At 39.9% G+C, this 22,180-nt stretch overlaps 1 protein-coding gene across 2 annotated transcripts; it reads left to right on the forward strand.

The window, feature by feature from the left end:
* Window positions 1-338: 338 nt before the first annotated feature.
* gmip (GEM interacting protein) lies at window positions 339-21,624 on the forward strand. Of its 2 annotated transcripts, XM_077556915.1 has the most exons (22): window positions 339-573; window positions 3,220-3,318; window positions 3,649-3,739; window positions 5,522-5,603; window positions 6,616-6,655; window positions 8,133-8,258; window positions 10,336-10,400; window positions 10,494-10,601; window positions 10,675-10,755; window positions 11,881-12,042; window positions 12,104-12,241; window positions 12,307-12,497; window positions 13,645-13,727; window positions 13,816-13,878; window positions 13,973-14,053; window positions 14,648-14,790; window positions 14,868-15,044; window positions 16,142-16,279; window positions 16,339-16,538; window positions 16,615-16,942; window positions 17,634-17,736; window positions 20,617-21,624. In XM_077556915.1, the coding sequence occupies exons 1-22, from the start codon at window positions 528-530 to the stop codon at window positions 21,156-21,158; spliced, it is 3,087 nt and encodes a 1,028-aa protein (XP_077413041.1). In that variant the 5' UTR covers window positions 339-527; the 3' UTR covers window positions 21,159-21,624. The 2 variants fall into 2 exon arrangements, with proteins under 2 accessions (XP_077413041.1, XP_077413042.1); XM_077556916.1 differs by lacking the exon at window positions 3,220-3,318 and having other exon boundaries at window positions 340-573.
* The last annotated feature ends 556 nt before the right edge of the window (window positions 21,625-22,180 follow it).

Raw genomic sequence — 22,180 nt, forward strand, 5'->3', positions numbered from 1 at the left:
CTATCTTTGCAAGTCCTCCTATTGTAATGTTTTTCTTGCAATACAATGCGAGCACGAACCTCTTCACCTCTGTGAAGACCCAAACAAAGAACCCACCCTTAGAGCCCCTCATCACTAATATTCCCATTTTCATGATTTTCACTCATTTCAAAAGCTTTCACTGCATACATGTAGAATGTTTCACCATATGATCACTGTGTATCATTTGGTTGATGGGCAGCAATGACAATAAAACTTGAATTTGCATACTAACTGATGGCTAGATGTCACATTTTGTATCATCTAATCTCAAACACAAGTGCTTAGTAGTGTAGGTGTGGCCTATAGCTGCACTTCCTCTTCCTATTACTGCAACAGACCAACGTCGTCTTTGCAATGAGAGGACGATGCAGTCAGCGGCCGTGTCGAACCGGCGTGCCAGTGAACCTTTTTGTGAAGACTTTCCACCCTGTGTGGCCTGACCACAACAGTCAAGTGACCCGTGAGTGGTGTTGAGGCGAGAAGTCAACCCGCTGCAGGTGTAGAAGATGGAAGAAGATCAGGAGCAGGCTCAGGAGTCCCATCAGGCTGCAGGTGAACATAAAAATATTTTTAATTTGAAAGCGCACTATTAAGTTTATGAAGGATGTTTAGTTTACCCATGTGAAATAATGATCTCACTTTGTTGTCTTCTCTTTGTGCAACATCCTCTTTGTCAAAGCTGGACTGACTTCCTGAAAATCATTTTTAGCTGAGTTGATGCTGTTTAATTATTATGGCCAACTCTTTTGAGCCGTTAGGAGTGATCTAAACGGCATTAAATGCGTGTGGAATTTCTGTCAGAATATATGGAAGTGAGCGACTTTGCTTATCGAGGCCAAGCCCTTTTAGGGGCTTCATTATGTCTGAAAATTGATAAATGTTGGCAAGAGTGTGTATCCTGTATTGTATTTTAAGGGTCTCAGATATGATCTCACAAACCTCACTCAGTAACGCCTTCTGGAAAGTTGGAAAAAATTAGCACCGGACACTAATTGTCACGGTTAGCTGTATTTGTGGGCTCAAGTGTGGGGAAGCAGAGCGAGGAGGCCGAGGGAGAGTCCAAAAAACAAAAGTTTTTTATTAATTGAACAAAAACAAGGTGGTGCACAACGTGCCAACAGGAAACAACAAAAACAACAAGGTCCTAAATCCTAGTGATGGCAAAATTGAAACTGTGTTTTGGTACGTACCGGAACACAGGCGGAACTTGTGACTCGAATCGCGTTCCTTAATCTGTCTCAGAATCGGGATGTCACGTGACAGTTGCCTTCCGCGTTCCATTACGCCTCCAAACGTCACATTGTTTTAGCAAGTGCCTTTTCTAAAAATTAAACAAAATCCAACCATTGCACTATATTAAAATGTCTTGAATCTAAAATAAATCCAATTTAAGTATAATTCGTATGTAAAATTGCCGTTGATTCATCGGCCTACATGACAAAATGTCAACATCCTCTTAAATGCTTTAAACGCGGTGGTTGGTTTAGTGGTAACGCACTCGCACGATGGGCTGAGAAAAAGGTCTGTTATCCAGGTAACTCAGGTTCAATTCCTGCTACGGGTGTCATGTTTTTGCAGGCCATTCTACTTTCTGTCAAAACTTGATGCCCTGTCGCAAAAAAAAAAAGCCTTTGAAATGTACTTTTTGATTAAATGTGATAGCACTGGGGGTTTCATTAAAGCCTTTAAGTCAAAATTAAAAACAAACCAAGTATCAGCAACAAAAAGCTAATTTGTAATTCTATACATATTTTGACAGGGTGGGGGAGTTATTCAGTTTTTGTTTCCCACGATATTATTTCTCTCTCTTATGGCGTCCATTACAATTATAGTTTGATTGCCAGTTGTGTAAATTAGGTGACGACAGACAGCCAATAGTTAGTTTCCTTACTGGGGGGCTGGCCACACTGATCTCCTGTTTGATTGTAATATTTTACACTTGGCCACCAGATGTCGCTGTGGGGAGATGTTTCAAACGTTCCAAAAGATCGATTCTTTTTGTGAATCAATCATTTCAAATGATTTGATCGCTTACTAAATGCAAGTAAACTCAAATGGCAAGACAATGGACCGACACAGACTGGACAAACACAACAGACTAAATACACTAACACTAATGAGACACACCTGGGGAACACAATTGGCGGAGGGCACCGATTGGTCAGACAAACTGGGAAGGGGAAAAAAAAACACACAGGTGGACGTGATCAGACATAACGAGACAAGGGGAGAAATCAGGAACACATGACAAAACCCAACCCCTACAAAACCGAAACATAACACTACTTTAATCGATAAACAATGACACACAAAAGGTCTTATGGACCCAACTGAACATGAAATCCACCCTTTTGCTTTGCAGCAGCCATTTTCAGTGAAAAACTCCAAATAGGGAATTCGCTCAAAGAAAGTGCATTCAGAAAGTATTTTACAAACGGTAATTCATCTAAATTGCCAAGTTACGCCATATAATGTGTGTGTCAAAGTTTGATGATCATTGCAAAGAGTTGCCATGTTTTTCCCGTTACAAAACTGGAAGGAATAGTCTGTTACATAAAATTGTCAAGGACCCATGCTCAAAATTGAACAAGACGTCGGCCGTTTTGTTTTATAGCAGCCAATTTGGGTGAAAACCTCCTAACAGTGAATTTGCTCAAAGAAAGTGCATTCGGAAACGGATATCCTAGACACAGGGGTCATGGCTGGTGAGGCACAGACCTCATCTTTTTTTTTTAGCCAAACAGAGTGGCAGAGCCTCATGACATAAAAAATAAAAAAGAAAGAAAACTGGTCATAAAACTATATATAGCCATCACAATTTCAGACTTATTCAATAGCCTATTCATTCATTCAATCAGTGGGGTGCAAATGCGTAATGAATTTTGATAGTCTAGTCCTGACAAGTCTATCACTCGGTTTGAAAAGCTCCAACAGCGATCTTCTTTTATCAATTACACTGGATCCCATTTCGATTGCTAGTCTAGTTTGGAGACATTTTCAAGGAGGGATAAAACTTCAATGGCAGCAACGTGAGCCTCTATGCTGTCTTCAGCGAGGCAGGCTACTTTCTGCCTCACGTCGTACTTCTTTAGCTGCGGTTTATTTGACACAGATATTAAATACATTAACCCAGTTAGTGAGAGATTGCGCAATCTGAGCTTGACTGCTAGCTTCTGCACTTTTTTTTTTTTTTTTTAGATAAAGTGATCCATTGTGAATGCAGACTGTGTCAAGGCACCAACTGCAGACAGGATGTGGTTGGCAAACGAGGAGATGAGTGTTTCATGTGTCGCACCAGTTATGTGTTAAAATGATCTGATGAAAATGTGGTTTAGTCTGTATGTCCATTTTTTGCCCGCTCTCTCTCTCTCTCTCAATTACCTTTAAGTGCAAAATGGCTTTCATGCTAAGGTTAACATTTTATGAGCTCTTGGTTAGTTTTATAGTGTTTTATTTCCCTGACATAACTTTGTCGTTTGACCTGCAGTGAACACATTTCTGCTGTTTAGAAGGAAGTTGTGTGTCTAGTACAGAATGTGTAATCTCACAACAAACGGGAGAAAAAAACACAACTAGTCCAACGCCCTTTTTTCGTGTGTCTCTGAACCTTTCAGTTTTTCATTTCAGACGTCCTCAAAAAGGCACAGAAAAGTGAAACCAAGAGATACAGTGAGATCTTCAGAGACTTTGACAACTTACAGTTATCATTTATCACCATGTAAGTGCTGCTTTTCCATTTACAGTACAGTCAGTCAAATGCCACGTTTTTGTGATAGGCCTATCAAAACATGAGACCAAGATAAACCATTTCAAAAAACAATTCAACCATTGACCTACTACCTGAGCCACTTAGGTTTTAAAATCTTTTTGAGAGGGGAAGTAAAAATAAATAATGTCATAATAATGTAGTTGCACAAGTGTGCACACCCTCTTACAACTGAGATGTGGCTAGGGTTCAGAATTAATCTATCACATTCAAACTCAAATCGAGAGACGGCACACACCTACCACCTTTTAAAGTTCAGTTGTTCTAGTAGGCTATCCTAACATTTGCTTTGATTTCTAGTGGAAGCCTGCAAACCAAAGTTGAACTTTTTGGCCATAAGTCCAAAAGTTATGTTTGCCGCAAACGTTCCATAAGAACATCATACACACAATGAAGCATGTTGGAGGCAGCGGCTGTTTTTCTTCAGCTGGAACTGGGACCATAGACCAGATGGAAGGAATTATGACCAGCTCCATATAGCCTACCTTCAAGCTTGTGCTAGAAAGCAAACATATGTCAGAAAAAGCCTACTAGAACATCAGAACTTCAGCTGAGGTTCATTAGAGGTGCTACAAATGGTGTGAAAAAAATTCATTTCAATTTGAATTCAATTAAATTCATTGAATTCATTTGTAAAAGAAAAAAGACAATATAAAGCAATATTGAAATACAAAGTAAAGTAAAAGAAATGAAAGGACAGAAAGAAGTAAAACTCATTTTGTCTGCCCCTGATCAACACAAAAAAACAATACAAAATGAATGACAGCGAGCGGTCAAGACGCTTTCAGTTTAACAATTCTACAAAATAATTCAACTGTGTGTCCTTGTGCTATATATATTTTTGCAATAACTGCTTGTAAACATTTTTTAAAACTACAAATAGACTGAGAAGATTTTGTTTTACGATCCAAATTATTCCACCGACTGACATCTTGAGTTGAAATACATCTTTCGTTTTGTTTTGTTCTATGTTTAGGTTTGGAAAAAAATGTCTGTTCCTCTTAATTTGTACTCACTTTCCCCTTTTATAAATTTGGTTTGTATATTAACTGGCAACATTTCATGATGAGCTTTATACAATATTTTAAGGCGGTTAAATCTAACTAATCAATTTGAATGTGATTAGTTAATTCTACTGTAAACACAGGCACATTCCAGTTCTAAATGGGTGTGCACACTTTTGCAAGGTGTCGGGGTCTGAACAGATGTATTGATTTTTCAGATGAGTTGTGTTTTTGTCACATTAATGATGGAAAAAGCTTTCTTCTTAGTCTGATTTTTTACGCCGTATCACAAAAACGCGTGAGACCAGAAGAAATAGTTCCACCAACTTGTTCTGTCAATGAAATGTGTAAACTAAAAAAAATCTTCAAAAATAGATTTAATCAATGCTCTAAGCGGGAATGATGCAACTATTGGAAAAAAAAAATTGAAATTTAATTATAGAGTGTAGAAGCTGCTGCAAACCACCACTTTTAGGAGTCGAAGAAAGGGCGAACTCTATTAAAAATATGCACAGCGTGGTCACAACGACATTAGCTGCACTCTGTACGGTACATGGTTTATGGGTAAAGGTACATCTCGTATAGTTTTGATTGAGAGCTGTTAATTTAACAATACATGATGTTGCTAATATGTTAAACTACTAAAGGTTGTTTTTAGTCTTTGTCGTCTTACTGTTATATGCATACTTGAACTTGTATTTACATGAATGCGTATTTTAATTCTCATCAGTGACAACGACGAGCTGCTGTCCGACACTTTGGAGTGCATCACTGGAGATATAACGGAACTTGCAGAGCAGCATGAACCGTCTGTGAGTGCTCCACACTGTCACTGTAAAGGATTATTTACTCAGCTGCTCAGATTTAATATCAACACCGAAGTGTAGTAGAATGCAAGGGATGCAATTTGCCGAGCAGACATACTTCATTTCGGTCGGTAGTACAAAAGTTAATAATATAAAATATAACATATACCATGTCATTGTTTCACGAAACATGAAAAGTTGTAAAGTGATAAAGCCCCAGATTTGTTTGCATTATACTTCTGTTTACGCCACACGCGTTTGGTCAAATTTTGTGAAGTTGTCGTAGTGAACGCTTAAAAGACTGCAAGTCAAAGTGTTCATTAAGTGAACAACTCTAATTAGAGTAAATAAATAAACTGCCTTTCATCTTCATTTGTTCAGTTGTCGTTATTTTTGCGTAAACCTAACCTATAAAACCGAAATATTTATGTAGTATGAGTAAATCTGATATTATTTATTGTTATATTTATTCATATGTTGCTTGTGTTTGTTAAAAAAAAATGTTGACCTTGAAAAAAATAATCACGTATTAAATTACAATCGCAATATTGATGGGGGAAACATTGCAATTTGATTATTTTTCAGAGTTGTTCAACCCTATTCAATATTACGGTCCTGTGAGAAAGGAATCTTTATTGAGTCTTTCATTACATTACATTTCATACAGTCAACCTGTGCATATGCTGTTTGGCACCTGTAGAGTCACATACTGTATTATCAAATTTGTGTTTTCAAGTTTTGTTTCAATGTTTTTAAAATATTTTAAAATATCATTATAAATATATTTTTTTAATTTAGTCCCCCATTTTTACCCTGTGGTTTGTGGAATACATATATTGAATGTTTATCATCATCTTTTGTTTTCTTTTTTTAACGTACTCCCACCCCCAGCCCTATGCAATTCAATGGGCGTCAATTATACACGGATTTTGACTATTCGTCGTAGGTCAGAGCAGGGTTCGACTGTATATCGTCTTATTTTTACAAATATATGTATTTAAATATATGTTCTTTTTAGGAACACTGTGCAACCATTGAAGTTGATGGAAACTCATCCGGTAAGGCTCCTTTATGATTTCTTGTTCCTTCTTCCCACTTGTATCTTTTTCAATTGCTTGTTTCCATACAGTATCTTACCTCGAGTTGTAATTGCCGCGCAGTAACGAGATTAGGATGAAGATTAAGCAGGAGGCATCTGCCCTCTTTTACCCATGCGAGGTGTTACGCCTGCTGGCCCTGATGGCTGTAAACACAAACTCAAGGCCAAGAAAAGCAACGACTAAACTTACACACGGAACATTTTCGCTGCAAGCGCAGGTTAGAGGGCGGCGGGAGACGAGCAGATCTAATGGGAGTGTGGAAAAGCCGCACGGTTGCAATTGGAAGGTGGCAAGCGCGTGACAACATTTATCTCAAAACCTCACTGCTGGGCTGCTGTGTGTGTGTGTGTGTGTGTGTGTGTGTGTGTGTGTGTGTGTGTGTGTGTGTGTGTGTGTGTGTGTGTGTGTGTGTGTGTGTGTGTGTGTGTGTGTGTGTGTGTGTGTGTGTGTGTGGTCCACCTCTGGCTCCGTATTTGCATCTGTCTGCACCACCAACAGCACTTCACTTTCCTTTCAAGTGTGTTTACGTCACTGCTTTTTGCACTGTCAAAATGTAATCGATTATAAATGACGAGAGTTTGTTTTGAAAGTGCATATTTAGTGTTTTTGATACATAGATCATAAATAATTACTGTTCTTATTTCTATAATGACGTAGTAGATATTATTAACTCATTCACTGCTAGTCTGGTTAAAATGGATCTTTGACGTCTATAATCGTCAATGGCAATTAATGAGTTAATAACTTTTGTTCTTCTTTTTCCTAGTATTAGGGATATAGATTACCGCACCCTTGCTAGTTTTGTGGATTATTTCGAGTACGTCCAAAGAAAATGATCTCTGGCAGCCTTGTGTGTGTTCCCTGCTCCCATTGGTTGGACTTAATTACCCATCAGCCCTTTTAACACCCTGTCCAAACTGTTACTGGGCAGGTGGCCAACCTGGAATGCTCGTCACTGCCTGCAATCCGAGTTCACTCGAGCTAATCCTCCACGACAGTGAGGACGCAGCACAATCTACTTGGATATTGATTTCTAAATGAGACTTAAGGCTGAGTGAGCACTTTTTTGGCCCTCTAACTGGATTCTGTCGGTGTGTTTGGAGGTCGGGAGGCCATGTGATTGTCCTCCACTTTGTGTGAGTCGCTGAGGAAGAACCACAAGGAGTGGTGAGGGGGTTAGGGGTGAGAGGGGGAGTTGCCGCGTCAAGGCCCCCACAGCCTCAGCCTATTTTCCAAAACACTCCCTCAGTTGTGTCATCTGCCTCATGCAAGGTGCTTTTTTGCGGGGCCACTTAGTGAACAGCATAGCGACACCTTCTGGAAACGATGAATTGCTTCCTTGAGTGGAGGTCCTCCAGGCTTCCCAGTGTGCTTCACTGACACAAAATAGTGCTTTTTTTCCGAGCCGCCGTGATGCTGATGTACTCCTTCTCAGCCCACGAGGCGGATCTGGCGCTGTGCCGCTGCGAGGACGGCGTGGAAACGGCCCTGCAGTATGCCAAGATGTGGTGCCGCTACGCCAAAGACCTCCTGGCCTGGATGGAGAAGAAGCTCAGCTTAGGTGAGTGCACAGATTGGAATGGACACGTATATGGACAAACATACTGAGTCGCCTGGCTGTTTAATTTTTAAATCAGATTGACAGGCTGGATAAGTAAATTATTAAATTTGTTCAACTTGCATATAAACTAAGTAAAATAGTTACATTTTTCTGTTATAATTAACATAGTCATAGTTAAATAATTGTTTAAATGTATGTGAAACTATTTTACAGTATTGTATTATTTGCAACAACAAAAATAAGTTACTTAATGAGATAAATGATCAATAAACACATTAAAATTGCCTTTATTTAACCAACTTTAAGAAAAAAAATTAACAAATGAATGCAAGAAATGACTTCCAATAATGTCAAATATGTGCTCATTGTGCACGATTAAAGAACGGAACAGATTTTTTTTCAATACTTCAGTCCATGTGTCCATTTTCTTTTTACTTAGATTAGTTTACAATTTCTCTTAATCCCACCTATATTCGTTCTCATATTGATGTTATTTTTTTATATACTGGTATATAAATTATTATTATTATTATTGCACGTTTATATGAAAATGTAAATTTTGCTGCTCTGACAACTTCATTTCCTTGATGAGATATGTATGTGTAGTGGTGCCTTGAAATACAAATTTTATTTGTCCCAATGCCACACTCGTAACACAAAACACTTGGATCTTAAATCATCCTTCCCCATTGAAATACTGTAAATAAAAATGCCATGAATCTGTTCCAGCCCCCCCCCCCCCCCCCCCCAAAAAAAAACAACATAAATTTCGCTTGTATATTCAATGCAAAATTGACTTTAAAAAATGCATTAATGACATAATTAAATAGACTGGAAACATTTTACAGGTTTTGGCACATTTTCAGGACATTGTCCTGCCCCTCATAGAGCCCTCCAGTTATACACATGGTCATGCCTCAGTAGGCCGCAACACTTTAAGTTATTCCTGGCAGGGAATGAAAAATATAAGCCTGTGAGTATTGTTATATTATCTGTGCACACGTGTTGCACCACCCTTTGTGTTCAAATGTTTAACACTAGCAATGATGTTATTCATTAACCCATCAATTGTATTTCCCATTTTGAGTTAGAATTAAGCAAGCACAGTTGAAGGAAAAGTTATGTGGTTGTTTTAAATACACAGCATGACACTATAGTTCACTGTGTATCATTCAAACTGCTGTGAGTTGAGTTGATCTCACGCCCACCATACAGCACTTGTATGTCAAATTTCTGCTTACAAGTAAGCCAAAGCAACAAATGAGCTGAACAACAGCTTGTGACTCAAACACTTGTGGGTCCGGTCACCATCATTTACATCTAAAGGCACCACTCGCATCTCAAGTGTAGGCTACAGTAGCTATAGCCATATAGCTCGAAAGCTATCTATCTATCTTATATTTAGCTATCTTATGTAGGCTACTATAAAATACAGTAAAGGTGCTTTTCTATACAAGAGCAGTATTTCTAGCCAACTTTGTAAAGGCAGAAGTTTGGATCCAGCTGTCTTGTTGAACCTCATTTAATTGTGACCCAGCAACAATAATGTGACAATCGTGACATAGATTTTTTATGTCAAGTTCAAAGGATGATTGGGTGCTCCACACGCAAAAAGGATTACCGGTAGCGAGGGAGGATTAGCAGACTGGAGCAAGGTTGTGAAAGGTGGCACTGCCTTTGGTGAATAAACACAGGCATAAAGCATGCACTTCTTATCAACAAAGTGGCAGAATTAGGATCTAACAAATAGTTAGCATTAGAGATTAGATGTGAATGGATTACCTGTCATTACAAACAAATGAAAACATACAACAAAATTTAAAGAGCAACTTAATGTGCGTGTAGGAGTCAAGTCAAGTCTTGTCATAAGTGGCCAAACAGTTCCACACACATCATTGAATTATGCTATCGTCATCCTAGATATATTTTTTCCCACTAGATGTGTGTGATTTTTTTTGTCCCACACTGCTCTGTTCACTCACTACTGTGTGGAATATGTGATTAAATGATGCTAATCATGACATTCCAACGTGACCATTAAAATGGTTTTGTTTGTTTGTTTGTTTGTTTTTGACAGAACAAGAATTTGCCAAAAATGTTATGAAGACATCTGAAGCCGCAAAAGCCAGTTTGGCAGCACAGGTAGATGCTTTAAGTCCTTATGGTTAGTTCTAAGCATTTTCCTTCTTCCTGTGCCACTTGAGAAACAATCAAAAGTTGCTTTTACTTGCGTAGGAAACGATGCCACTGCAGTACATTTACACCATGGCTCTCGAACAAGACCTGAAGAACAGTCTGAACTCTCGAAAGACGTCGGACCTTGTGCAAAACCGCTGTTACCAAGTAGAGTTCGCACACTCCCTCGTGAAGGTTACCGTGGTGCAAAGTTGTTAATCCACTATCTCCTGTCCCAAAGGCCTTGGCTGCCAAGAGGAATGAGATTGATAAGTGGCGGCGGGAATTCAAGGAGCAGTGGGTGAAGGAGCAGAGGAAGATGGTAAGTGAATTAGGACGACTTCCTAGTTTAGCAACAGCATTCGGTCAAGCATCTGAACAATGCATCATGACATTGGGTGACATTTCTGTGTGATTTGAGATTGTGTGGCCCTGATGACAGGCGCGCAGTTATATTAGATTCCACTGGGCAGACCGTCACCATTCAACAATCTATTGGTAATACATAGTATTCACATGACGTCACTGACCCCACCTATAGACCCAGCACGGCCATGGTGGGGCAAACTGCCAGCGAGACAACGCAAGCAAATGCCGAGGAGCGCTCATGTTGCTTACTACAAGTTACTTTGATTCATTCATTTGTTCATTCATTCCTGATTTTCACAAACCGCTTCACAATGGTGCAAAATAGGGCGAACAAAGATGTGAAACGTAGCTTCTAGATAATATTCACACGACGTCATTTGCCTCACATTGTACTGTATGCCGTTCACGGGTCCGTGGAATGTCAAATGGGAACGGACCAAAAGGTGTCCGGAATTGCAAAGATACATAGAAAGGATTTCCAACCGACAAAGTCTACCAAAGTGTGTTCTGACCAATTTGATTAAGGTAAGTGTGGTAAAAATGCTTTTAGCATAATGCAATTGTGATATATGTGAGCTACTAGCCGTGGCTAGCTCTGGCTAAAAATAGATTTGTGGTCAACATGTTCGATTTTGAGATCTCTCCAAATACTCTCCTTTAGGTCTCTTATTTTCCTTTTCCAGCATTTTAAAACTTGAAATTGTTGTTAAGTGTATGAAAATAAGTGATGAATCAACAATGTTGTTGTTGTTGTTTTTGTTGTAACATATAGCGCAACTAGCATAGCTAACGCGGTCGGGCAACTAGCTAACTTGCCGAGATTCTTTACCTAATTCACAATTGATAAATGCACATAGCAACCAATAAAAGCCGAAAGTACAGAAGACGCAAGAATGTCCATGTTTTGTGAGCCATCCTACCTTCAGAGCTTACATTGCCATTAAGTCCTGTCCGGGCACTATCGGCAAATGTTTGTAAAATGGCGACCAGCTTTAGCTCCTCCCAAATCCAATCTCCTGGGTCAAAATAATTAACTGAACCTTGGGTAAGTCTGTATGCTTATCTGTGTGTTTTTCAGAATGAAGCGGTGACGGCTCTGAAAAAGTCTCGTCAGCAATACTTCCAGCGATGCGACGAGCTGGAAAAGGCCAAAGCTATGACAGCTAAAATCGTGGATGACCCGGGTGGCCTCAAAACTCTGGACAAGAGGCGAAAGTCCAAGGATGAAGCCCAGACAAAGGCAAGAGAAGTCCTCATAAAAAGTATTTTCGAAGACTAATTTAAACTATTGTGTGCTCAAGGTGATGGAGTCCGAGATACTTTACAGACAGTGCATTCACGAAGCCAAGTTCCACCAGGATGAGCTAGTGAAGGTCAAAGAGAGAATTATCTCTCACACCCGCAAACTCATCTGTCAGGCAGACACGGTGCTCAAGCAGGTCGGTGCTACCATGTCCATGAAAACATTGTCCTTACTCTAACGTAGTCTCCACGTGTCCACCAGGTCACGGTTAACATGTTCTACTACCAGCGGCAGCAGACCGAGCCGGTTCCTCTTGGGTATCACAGCCTGGAGTTAACGTGCCGCTCCCTGGAGCCTGGCGAGCCCTACTTGATGTATGTACGCAGCATGCGGCGCCAGGAGACACCGCTGCAAGTGTTCTCCTTCCAGGAATATGTGCCTCAGGGAAAGCGGTAAAGAACTTGTACTTTTTAATACCCATTTCTATGTGACTCTTAACTCATTTGCTCCCCAAAACGTATAAATATGTTCTATTTTAACTCATTCACTGCCATTGACGTCAAAAATTCATTTAAACTATTTCTATTAGTTTAACTTTTTTTTCCCACCTTTGTTAACTAGAGCATGAACCCCCCCCCCAAAAAAAAAAAAATACATTTAGAACAGATATAAAATTTTTGATTAATCGTGAGTTGACTAGTGAAGTCATGCGATTAATTACGAATAAATGTAATTTTTTAATCATCTTCTTTTTTTAAAAATGTTTTTATTTTTTATTTCTAATAATCTTTTCTTAAACGAGAAAAAGAAAACATAAAAAAATTAGGGGCCTCAGGCGATTATTATTTTTTTTATCATAATTAATCCCATGACTTCAATAGTTAACTCACGATTAATCACAAATTTGTTCTAAATGTACAATGAAATTTTTTTAAAGGTTTTTATACTCTTGTTAACAAAAGTGGGAAAAAAATGTTTAACTAATGGAAATAGTTAAAATGAATTTTTGACGTCAATAGCCGTCAATGGCAGTGAATGAGTTAAATATTACGATTCTCTCAAAGTTGTATTTATACATTTTTTATGTTTTTTTTTTATGCTAGAGCATACAGATGGCTTTGATGCAGCGTCTGAACTGAAGAGAATGCTTGAAGCAATGGTAGTTATTACAAAAACGGCCAGCAGGTGGCAGCAGAGTAAAAGAGATCAACCAAAAGTTCTTTCCCCCACTGTTTTAAACTGAATTGTAAATAATGATTAAACTTAGCTATATTCTAATGCTAATTGCTGCAAAACGGAAACAGATAAAAATATACTTTTTTTTTTCCTGATGAAAGAAGAGAGTCTAACCTTTCTTTTTTTAGGCTCCATGTTTTTGTAGCAATAGAATCTAGCATTCTGTGGGCCTTGCAAAATCAGTCAAAATCCAGTCAAACAGCCGGGAGCAAAGGGGGTTGATTCAGGGAAAATGGCTTGGAGTGAATGAGTTCATATATGTTATTATCATATGCCGTATTTTAATATGAATATACTGTAATATTGTCACTGTCGGGTTGTGTGTGCGTATGAATAACCATCATATGGTCCAATGTGTCTTAGCAACAAGCGAAAAACCAGCAACCACCTCAGCTCCCTGCAAGACTCCTCACCTCACACAGATGACAGTCCCTACAGACAACCCGGTGATTCCAGCAAGTTTCCATTTCATCCATAAATATCTCATCACTTCCATTTGAATGGCAAGTAATCAATGTGCCTGCTGCTTGTTAGGGAGATTTGTCTTCAGCGACAGTGAGAGCGTCGGCGGCAGTTTGGAATCTCTGTCCAGCCCTGGTAGTCGCACCTCTGCATGATGTCTTCTAATTATTAGTATTGTAAAAACATGACTAAAGTGTGTTTTTTTCCTATGTTGATGCAAACATGGCAGCTCACTGTCACAGGAGGGTTCACAGAATGCACAACTTCCTCGCAGATGACATGGATGACCGTGATGTGGCGTCTGAATCTGGTTTGTGACACCCCCCCCCCCCTCCCTTTGCCCTTTTTACAGCATCACTAGTGTGTACTCTAGATACAGTTCATATAACGTTTTAGTACAAAACATTAGCATTAAACAAAGTTACATGCGCTGTATTTAGGCAGTGATTCTTTCACATACCATAAGACACTCTCTTCATTCACTACCACTAGAAGATAATCACTTCTCATCTCATTAATGGACTTCACACAAAATGGCTACTTCAAACCAAAATGGCCAACTTCTTGTTCAATTTCAAACAAAGCTTGTTGAGACTCTTTCGATCATTCTTGTACGATAGAAAAGTCCACTCACTGTCAATTGGTGAAACTTGAGTTGATGACTTTAAATGAAAAAATATAAAAAAAGTAAAATAAATGCATTTCCAGTGGCTGCTACGGAGTAAATTTTGGGGGCCCTTGCTTAATTATCAGGACTCGGCAGTTGTAAAGTCAGAGGCAGACACAACCATCAATCCACCATGACAATACATAACAAAAGTATTATGTACAGTACAATTGAAATATGCATTTAGAATACAAAAGTAACTTTTATATGTGTCTTTTATATGCAAATTTTCTCTAGAGTGCCTCGACGGCCAGCAGGTCAAGGTTCGCACCCCATCCCGGGCGGCACTAACTCACCGACTCAGGAAATTGAAGAGCAAGATGGTGAAATGCAAGCAGTGTGACAATTACATTTACGTTAACGGTGTGGAATGTGAGGAGGTGTGTGTGCCGTTAGCGTCATTGAGAAGTTTTAAAAGGAGACTGGTGATGTTTTTATTCATTTCTGCCTCCCTCAGTGCGGCCTGGGTTTGCACAGGAAGTGCATGGAAGTGTGTCAGATGGAGTGTGACAACAACAAGGGGACAGTGTTTGGCGTTCCCCTGTCTTTGTTGCTGCGAGACACACCGGACGACGTCCCATTTGTGGTACGCCGCTGCACTGCAGAGATCGAGAGTCGTGCGCTCGCCTTGCAGGTATTTTATTTTATTTTTAAACTTAAAACTGTTCCCAGGTGTTTTATTTAAAGATTTTCAGGTACTTTTCCTATGGAGGACCAAAAATGCCAGAATAAAAAATAATTAAATAAAAGTGAAAATAAAAACGGATGTAAAAAATATAATTAGTGCTGTCAAAGTTAAAGCATTAATCATATACTAACGCAGATTAATCACACTATTAATATTATTGTGTATGACATTCAGAATATTTGTTCATGTTTTTTCATTTTAAATTATGCAAGTAATTAACTGATTAAAAAAAGAGGAGGGTGAGAGTGTGCAGTGGATCAAAAAATGTTGAAGATGTCCTCATAACATCAAATGTTGAAAGAATTAACACATAAGCAATTTGGCGGGCAAACATTTTTGATAAATAAGCCTTTTTAAATTGATTAATCAAAATTCTAAGATGTGATTAATCTGATTGAAAAATTCAATCGTTTGACAGCTCTAAATATAATTCAAAAATTAAATACAAAAATTTATATAAATGGAAATAAAAACATCAACAAAAAATATATGTATAGAGAGAGTGAGATTGATATTTAAATCTATTTATATATTTATTTTTGTATTTATTTCCACATTTATTTATTTTTTTTGAATCTCGTTTTTTATTTCTGTATTTATTTTAAATTTTATTTATATTTTTAGATATATCTATATATTTTATTGTTTTTATTTCCATTTGTATTAATCTTTTGTATTTAATTTTTTAATTATGTTTTTATATCCGTTTTTATTTTCACTTTTATTTTATTTATTTTTTTCGCTTCTAATTTTGGCATTTTTGGTCCTCCATACTTTTCAGTCAAAATACAGGAAAGGAGATCTTCATTCCTTCCCATCCAGATTGCAAATGAATGAATTTTAGCGACTAGCAACAAGTTAGCGACTTTTTGTCATGTTACTGAGACTTCTGGAAACTCTGAGACTTGTTCTGGATCTGGAGACGTTCATCCTCAAATGAGTGGTGCTTACGTGACACTAACATTGGCTGCAATTTTAAATGGAAGACACTATCAGACTGCATCATTTTTCTTTTATGAGCTGTCTTGTGTTTTCTCACTAAGGGGGTGTATCGGGTGAGTGGTTCCAAACCCCGCGTCCAGAAGCTGTGCCAGGCCTTGGAAGAGCTCAAGGAGGACGTGGACCTCTCAGAGGTGTCTCCACACGACATCACTTGCATCCTGAAGCACTTCTTCAAGGAGGTATGTCACCGAATACTTCTCGAACGCTTCTCCCTGACCTTAATTGTTTTGCCAATTAGCTTCCAGAGCCCCTGCTGACATTCAAACTCTACAATGAGTTGATCACTGCGGGGAGGAGTATCCAGCACGTGGGCGAGTGGGAATTGACGCGAGACACTAACGAGTTCATGGACCTTGTTCGTAACCTGCAGCAGCTACTGCGGAAACTCCCTGTCTGCCATTACAACACTTTGCAGCACCTCATACTCCACCTGCATAAGTAAGTTTGACATGACACCGGAGCCGCTCCTTGCTACAGGCAGATGACGCACTTAATCTCCCACGCATCCCTGCAGGGTTTCCAGAAACAACGAGAACAAAATGTCCTCCAACAATTTGGGCATTGTCTTCGGTCCGACTCTCCTGCGCCCCTCAGTGTGCACGGACCAGCCTGCGGTGGCGCTGCAGGAAAACACCTACCAGGCCTTGCTTGTGGACTTCCTCATCTCGCACCACGACAAAGTCTTGGTCCTCCTGCAGAGAGCCAGGACGCCCACACCTCCTCCAGCCCCCACGGGCCCGCTTCCAGAGACCCCTCCCAGACGCACCTATCCTCTGGATGGGGGCTTTGACACACGAGCAGAACAAGAAACGACTTCCAGGGAGCGCCCTTACTCACTAGAAGTGAGTTATTTAGCTCTATTACAATTGAACTTCTTCCTCTAAAACTGATTAAGAGGTGCTGCTTTGCTTGCTTGCTTACTCGCTTGTTTTTTCCCACTTGTTTTGCTTCACACTTGGCGTTTCTGTTGAAGCTGAGAAATGGAAGTAAATGCTGGACAGTTACAGTTTTATGGATATCTCAGAGTCATAGCTGGCAGGGTTTGGGGGCCAATGTTGGGTCGGGGCGGTTTGTGGGGCAACAATGTTGCAAGCTTTCTAGAGACCAGTCAGTTACTAGCTCCTTGTAATTGCCATGACTTTTCTTTACCTGACGACGGTACCCCTGCTGGTAGCCTTCTGTACTAACATCAAACAAAAAGTCCAAGAAAAAGCAAAGTGGGCATACTTTTCTACTTTCTACTTTTTTTATGGGGCCAGGTCATTCTTAGATGATTTATATATAAATAAATAAAAATAAATTTTTTAAGTTATAAAGATAAATGCATTGAAAATGAACAATTATTTGATTAACCAGTTTTAGGAATAAAAACAGCTAAATCAAATAAATATTACAGACTCTTGATAATGTAAGTACTCTCTTCAACCACCGCTGTAGAACAGATCGACGTGTCGTCATTCAGTATAACTCAAATACAGTAGAATCAAGCGTCCTTAATTAAGGTACGTCACTCAACTTGTGTCATTTCAACAGAGCGAAGGAATGAAGAGAGAGTCGAGTGAGGGTTATATATCTGACAAGTCTTCATCCAATGAGGCAGTGGACCAGCTCAGCCCCGAAGCCAATGACAGAGCAGGTAGGCGGGACTAGAGCCATAGAACAGTGACAAGAAATTAGTTGCCTTGTAAAAATGATTATTATTGTTGTTGTAGCACTGTAGTCCATTTATTTAAGCTGATTCTAGCTTGCAGTCCTCTGAGTGGTTTGTTCCTGCTGGCTAACTTTTTATTGTAGTTCCCTTTTTCTGACTTGTGGACTTTTCTGTGGTTAAGTTAGACCTCCTTCCTTCCTTTTCCTCTCTTTCTCTTTGAGTGTATTCAACTGTTTATTTTCAGTTCTTCTTTGGGGCTCTGTTGCAAACACAGCTTAACTTTGGCCTTCAAGTGGAGAGTGGTGTTCTGAATATATTGCTTTCAAGGCTCTGCCATCTGCACAATCCCATTTTGGTTCCGCATTTAGGTTCAGAACACATTTTAGATTACATACCTGTGGCAAAAAAAAGTGAGGTGTGGAGAGCCTCTGTCACCAAAATACTCAAGTATAGTTAATGAATTGGACAATTATTGCCAAGTCTCTCAAATCCACTTTCTGTCCTTTATTCTCGGCCACTTTTTTCTCTGTAGCAGGGTTATAATCGTTTTGGAATTTTCATTACAGTTAATTTTTTTGGGGAGTAAAAAAAAAAAGTTTTAATTAGTTTTCAGGCCGTCCCTGTTAGTTTTTATTAGTTTTAGTTAATTAAAAAATGGCTAGTTTTAGTATTAGTTTTCTTCTTTTTTTTAAGTGCATTACTTGTGTGCAAGATTTAATAAATAGCATGGTAAAATGAAAAAAGTAACGCACTTTTTACCTAGCGTTGCCTTTTGGCTGAATTAAATGAAAAAGCAGGCAAGGCGAGCCATTGGAGCCAAAAGTCAAACATGCAAAATTGTCAGCTAGGAGCAAGGTCATCTTAAAGGGCTTTTCAAATGACTGCTGCTAGATGACGTCACTTCCGTGCGTCACACTTTCAAACGTCCTTATTCCGCAAATAAATAAACGTTTTTTCTTTTTTTTTGAGAGCTCAGTATTGTTCATTCGATAATTTTACCGATTCGACATTTTTTTTATTTTCTATTTTTATTTGATTTTGTATGTGTGTGTGTGCATGTGTGCGTGCGGGTGAGTGAGTGTGTACTCATTAGTTCACCTAAAACCTATTAAAAATCCCATACCGTTCAGCTAATCCGAATACTTCAGAATCCAGCTAGAGTTGAGAGGTTGTCAGGAGACCCGAAGAAGGATCAAAGAAAAGAAAGGAAAGTGAAATCCAGCACTGACCAGACATCACCTACTACCCACCGGGTTACCAACCAGAGTCTTTCACCAACCCCAGAAACATCTAAATTCCAACAAATTAGGGAGACCTCAAGAGACCAAAGGAAAGACTGAGGAAAAGAAGGAAGGACAGATGAAGCAGAGTAAGATCCACAGACATCAGCCTCCGCCGAGTCAACGAGCAAAGGAAGAAGCAGATTGTGTTTGAATTTCGGTAGATGCTGGTGTAGTGGATCTGGCATGCATGAAAACCTCCACCAAAGAGGGGAGCCGTCAAGGACAGGGCAAGCACAACCCCCCAGGGCCCCCCAGGCCACGGCAGCGCCAAGGGACAACCCCCGGGACCCGCAGGGGCCACCGGCCGGAGAGCGGAGCCAGGAGCGCCCCCCACCCCAACACGGCCCGCGCCCCCAACCCAACGCAGCAGTGTGTGTGTGTGTGTGTGTGTGTGTGTGGTGTATTAAAATTGGGAGCAGGTGAGATGGAGCAGAGGGAAATTATACCCCCCCCCCCCCCCCGCTCCGATCCACCTGCCTCCCAGACATGTCAGTGACATATCCAAAGGCTCATGTATTAAGTTAACTCACTGCCATAAATTCATTTGAACTATTTCTATTAAAAGTTGTTTTCTACTTTTGTTAACAAGAGTAAGAAAACCTAGAATTTTTTATTGTACATTTAGAACAGATATAAAATTTGTGATTAATTGTGAGTTAACTAGTGAAGTCATGTGATTTATTACAATTTAAAAAAAAATGATCACCTGACGCCCCTAATTTTTTTTATAATCTTTTATTCTTTAAAAAAAAAAAATTAAAAAAAGAATGTATTTATTTTTTAAATTAGGGGCGTCAGGCAATTAATATTAGTAATCGTAATTAATCGCATGACTTCACTAGTTAACTCACGATTAATCACAAATTGTATATCTGTTCGAATTGTACAATCTTTTTTTTCCTAGGTTTTCATACTCTTGTTGACAAAAGTTTAAAAAAAAACAACGTTAAACTAATAAGATAAGATCCACTGATTGTCACACCCATCTAAATGTTGTTTTTTTTACGTCTATAGCCCTCAGTAAATGACAGTATGGCAGTAAATGGCAGTAAATGAGTTATCAACTAAAGACAAAAACTAAGGACATTTATACTCTAGTTTTGGTTAGTTTTGTAAATGTAAAATGTAGTTTCAGTTAGTTTTAGTTTTTTGAAAAGCATTTTCGTTTTCGTTTTTATTTCGTTAACGAAAATGTTTTTGTTTGTTTGTTTTTTTAGTTATTTCGTTCATTTTAGTTTCTTCTCTTTGTATTGTTATAGTACTTGAAGAGCTACAGTGGCCAGGACTATCCGCTTTAAAAAATAAAATCAAATACCGTATACAGTAAGTAGTATGTGTGGCGCCTCAAAACATTGTTTCTCCTTAAGAACGACAGGGGGCGCAGTTTTTCCGCTGCAGCGAACGAGTTGGTTATAAGTGCAAGTGTCAATTGCCTGCTGCTGTCATGAGTTGCCGACTATAATTTTGGGCAATTGTCCATTCCCGTCACTCGCTCCATGTGCATCAGGCCTACAAGCATTAACCTGAATGCCGCGTGACTTTATTTAATAAACCGTATGTTTTTCTCCTCCTGGTGTCCCAGTCCTGGCTATGAGCGGAGCCCTGAGCAAGACTCATCACGACCCAGCGCGGGGCTTTATCTTTGACAAGCCACACTACCGCTTCACCAGGCAGCCTGTCAAGTACCACCGCCATCACAACCCGAGAGGCCGAACCGACAGCCAGAGCTGCGACGCCAGACGGCCCGCAGTGCCTTCAGCGGACCCTCCAGGAAGCGCGGACAGCAGTCGCAGCTCCTCCCCAGAGCGAACCACGCAGGGACGACCCCGGAGTTTGGACGGTATCTGCCCGTCTCTGGGGGCCGCCGGTCCCGCAGAGGACGTTCCTCCTCTCAGCCCGCGGGACGTCGTGCAGTACATGCTCGGACTGGAGCCAGTGGCCTGCGGCGGCGCGGCCGGACTTAACGTGAACAGCTCCGGTACGGGTGCACAGAGGAAGGCATTGTGTCACTCGCCCAGGGCACTTCCTGCAGATCACCACTTCATTTCGCCGGCGCAGAAGATTCTGTCCGGTCTGAAACTGAGGCGTAGCCAATCAGGCAAGGAGGAACAACTTTTTGTGTGAGGAGCATCCTGCTACTTTTACTGTGTCTTGGCACTGAGGTGGTGCTTATTTCATTTTGTAGCCTTCACACTAGTCTAGTTTTACCTTGAGGGACTGAAATGGACTGAAGCAGGCTACACATAACAATAATAAAAAAAATAAGAGCCCAAAATAGATCAATAATAATAATAATGCATCATATTTTTATAGCGCTTTTCATAGATACTACAATATTCATTCTCTGATGGCGGTAATCTACATATGAGGCCACAGCTGCCTTGGAGCAGGCTGACGGGAAGCGTGGTTGCCACTGTGCACCTCTGACCACCACCAGACCGCACCATCCATACACCATTGTGAGTGGCACTGGAGGTCTTGAAATTGTCTTTGAAATTGACCAGCCACTCGGGAAACTTGCGAAATTTTCGATGGCCACCATGCCACTAGTAACCTGTATGATTCCACGCAATAAAAACTGCCTACCCAAGTTGATGTGTGCGTGCTTGCTTGAAGCACGAAGGGATGCTCTTCCCGTGCATTTGAACAGGAAATATGCAAAATCATCTATTTTAATTCTAAAAAAACTGCCATTGTTGGATTGAGAAAGAAAATCACGGACCATAGAATTAAAATGGAACATAATTTAATGTTTGTTTTTAGTTTAACGCTTCACATGCAGGGGAAAGGAAAGAACATTAGGGGACAGCAGTGAGTGTGGCACTGCCTCCCTGTACTGGCCTGGCCTTCTCTGACCGCACGTCCGACGCCTATTATGGTTGAATTTTTGTTTCAGTGATGCAAAATACGTATATTGTGTTTAGTTGTGTCTTCAAAAAAATACGCGTATATTTGATGTGTTTGCTAAGTGTTTTTGGACTTGCGAAGTGCATGAAAATGTGGGTTTTGTGTTTTGATTCCTGCATCTCTCCTGTTTCGACACATGGGGGCGTTGTTCTCTCACTGCACCATCCCGCGCTCGCCACCAGCCTAAAATGGCAAATAAATCGTTTACTAGTGGCAACCGTTCGGGTTTTTAAGCACGT

This window comes from Vanacampus margaritifer, chromosome 2 (genome assembly GCF_051991255.1).
Source record: "Vanacampus margaritifer isolate UIUO_Vmar chromosome 2, RoL_Vmar_1.0, whole genome shotgun sequence".
Classification (NCBI taxonomy): Eukaryota; Metazoa; Chordata; class Actinopteri; order Syngnathiformes; family Syngnathidae; genus Vanacampus; species Vanacampus margaritifer.

What these genes read in the sequence shown, in the direction of transcription:
- gmip (XM_077556915.1), top strand. Translation starts at nt 528, where the DNA reads ATGGAAGAAGATCAGGAGCAGGCTCAGGAGTCCCATCAGGCTGCAG. An exon ending in CAGTTATCATTTATCACCAT is followed by an intron (nt 3,740 to 5,521) that starts GTAAGTGCTGCT and finishes AATTCTCATCAG; the next exon opens with TGACAACGACGAGCTGCTGT. An exon ending in CAGAGCAGCATGAACCGTCT is followed by an intron (nt 5,604 to 6,615) that starts GTGAGTGCTCCA and finishes TGTTCTTTTTAG; the next exon opens with GAACACTGTGCAACCATTGA.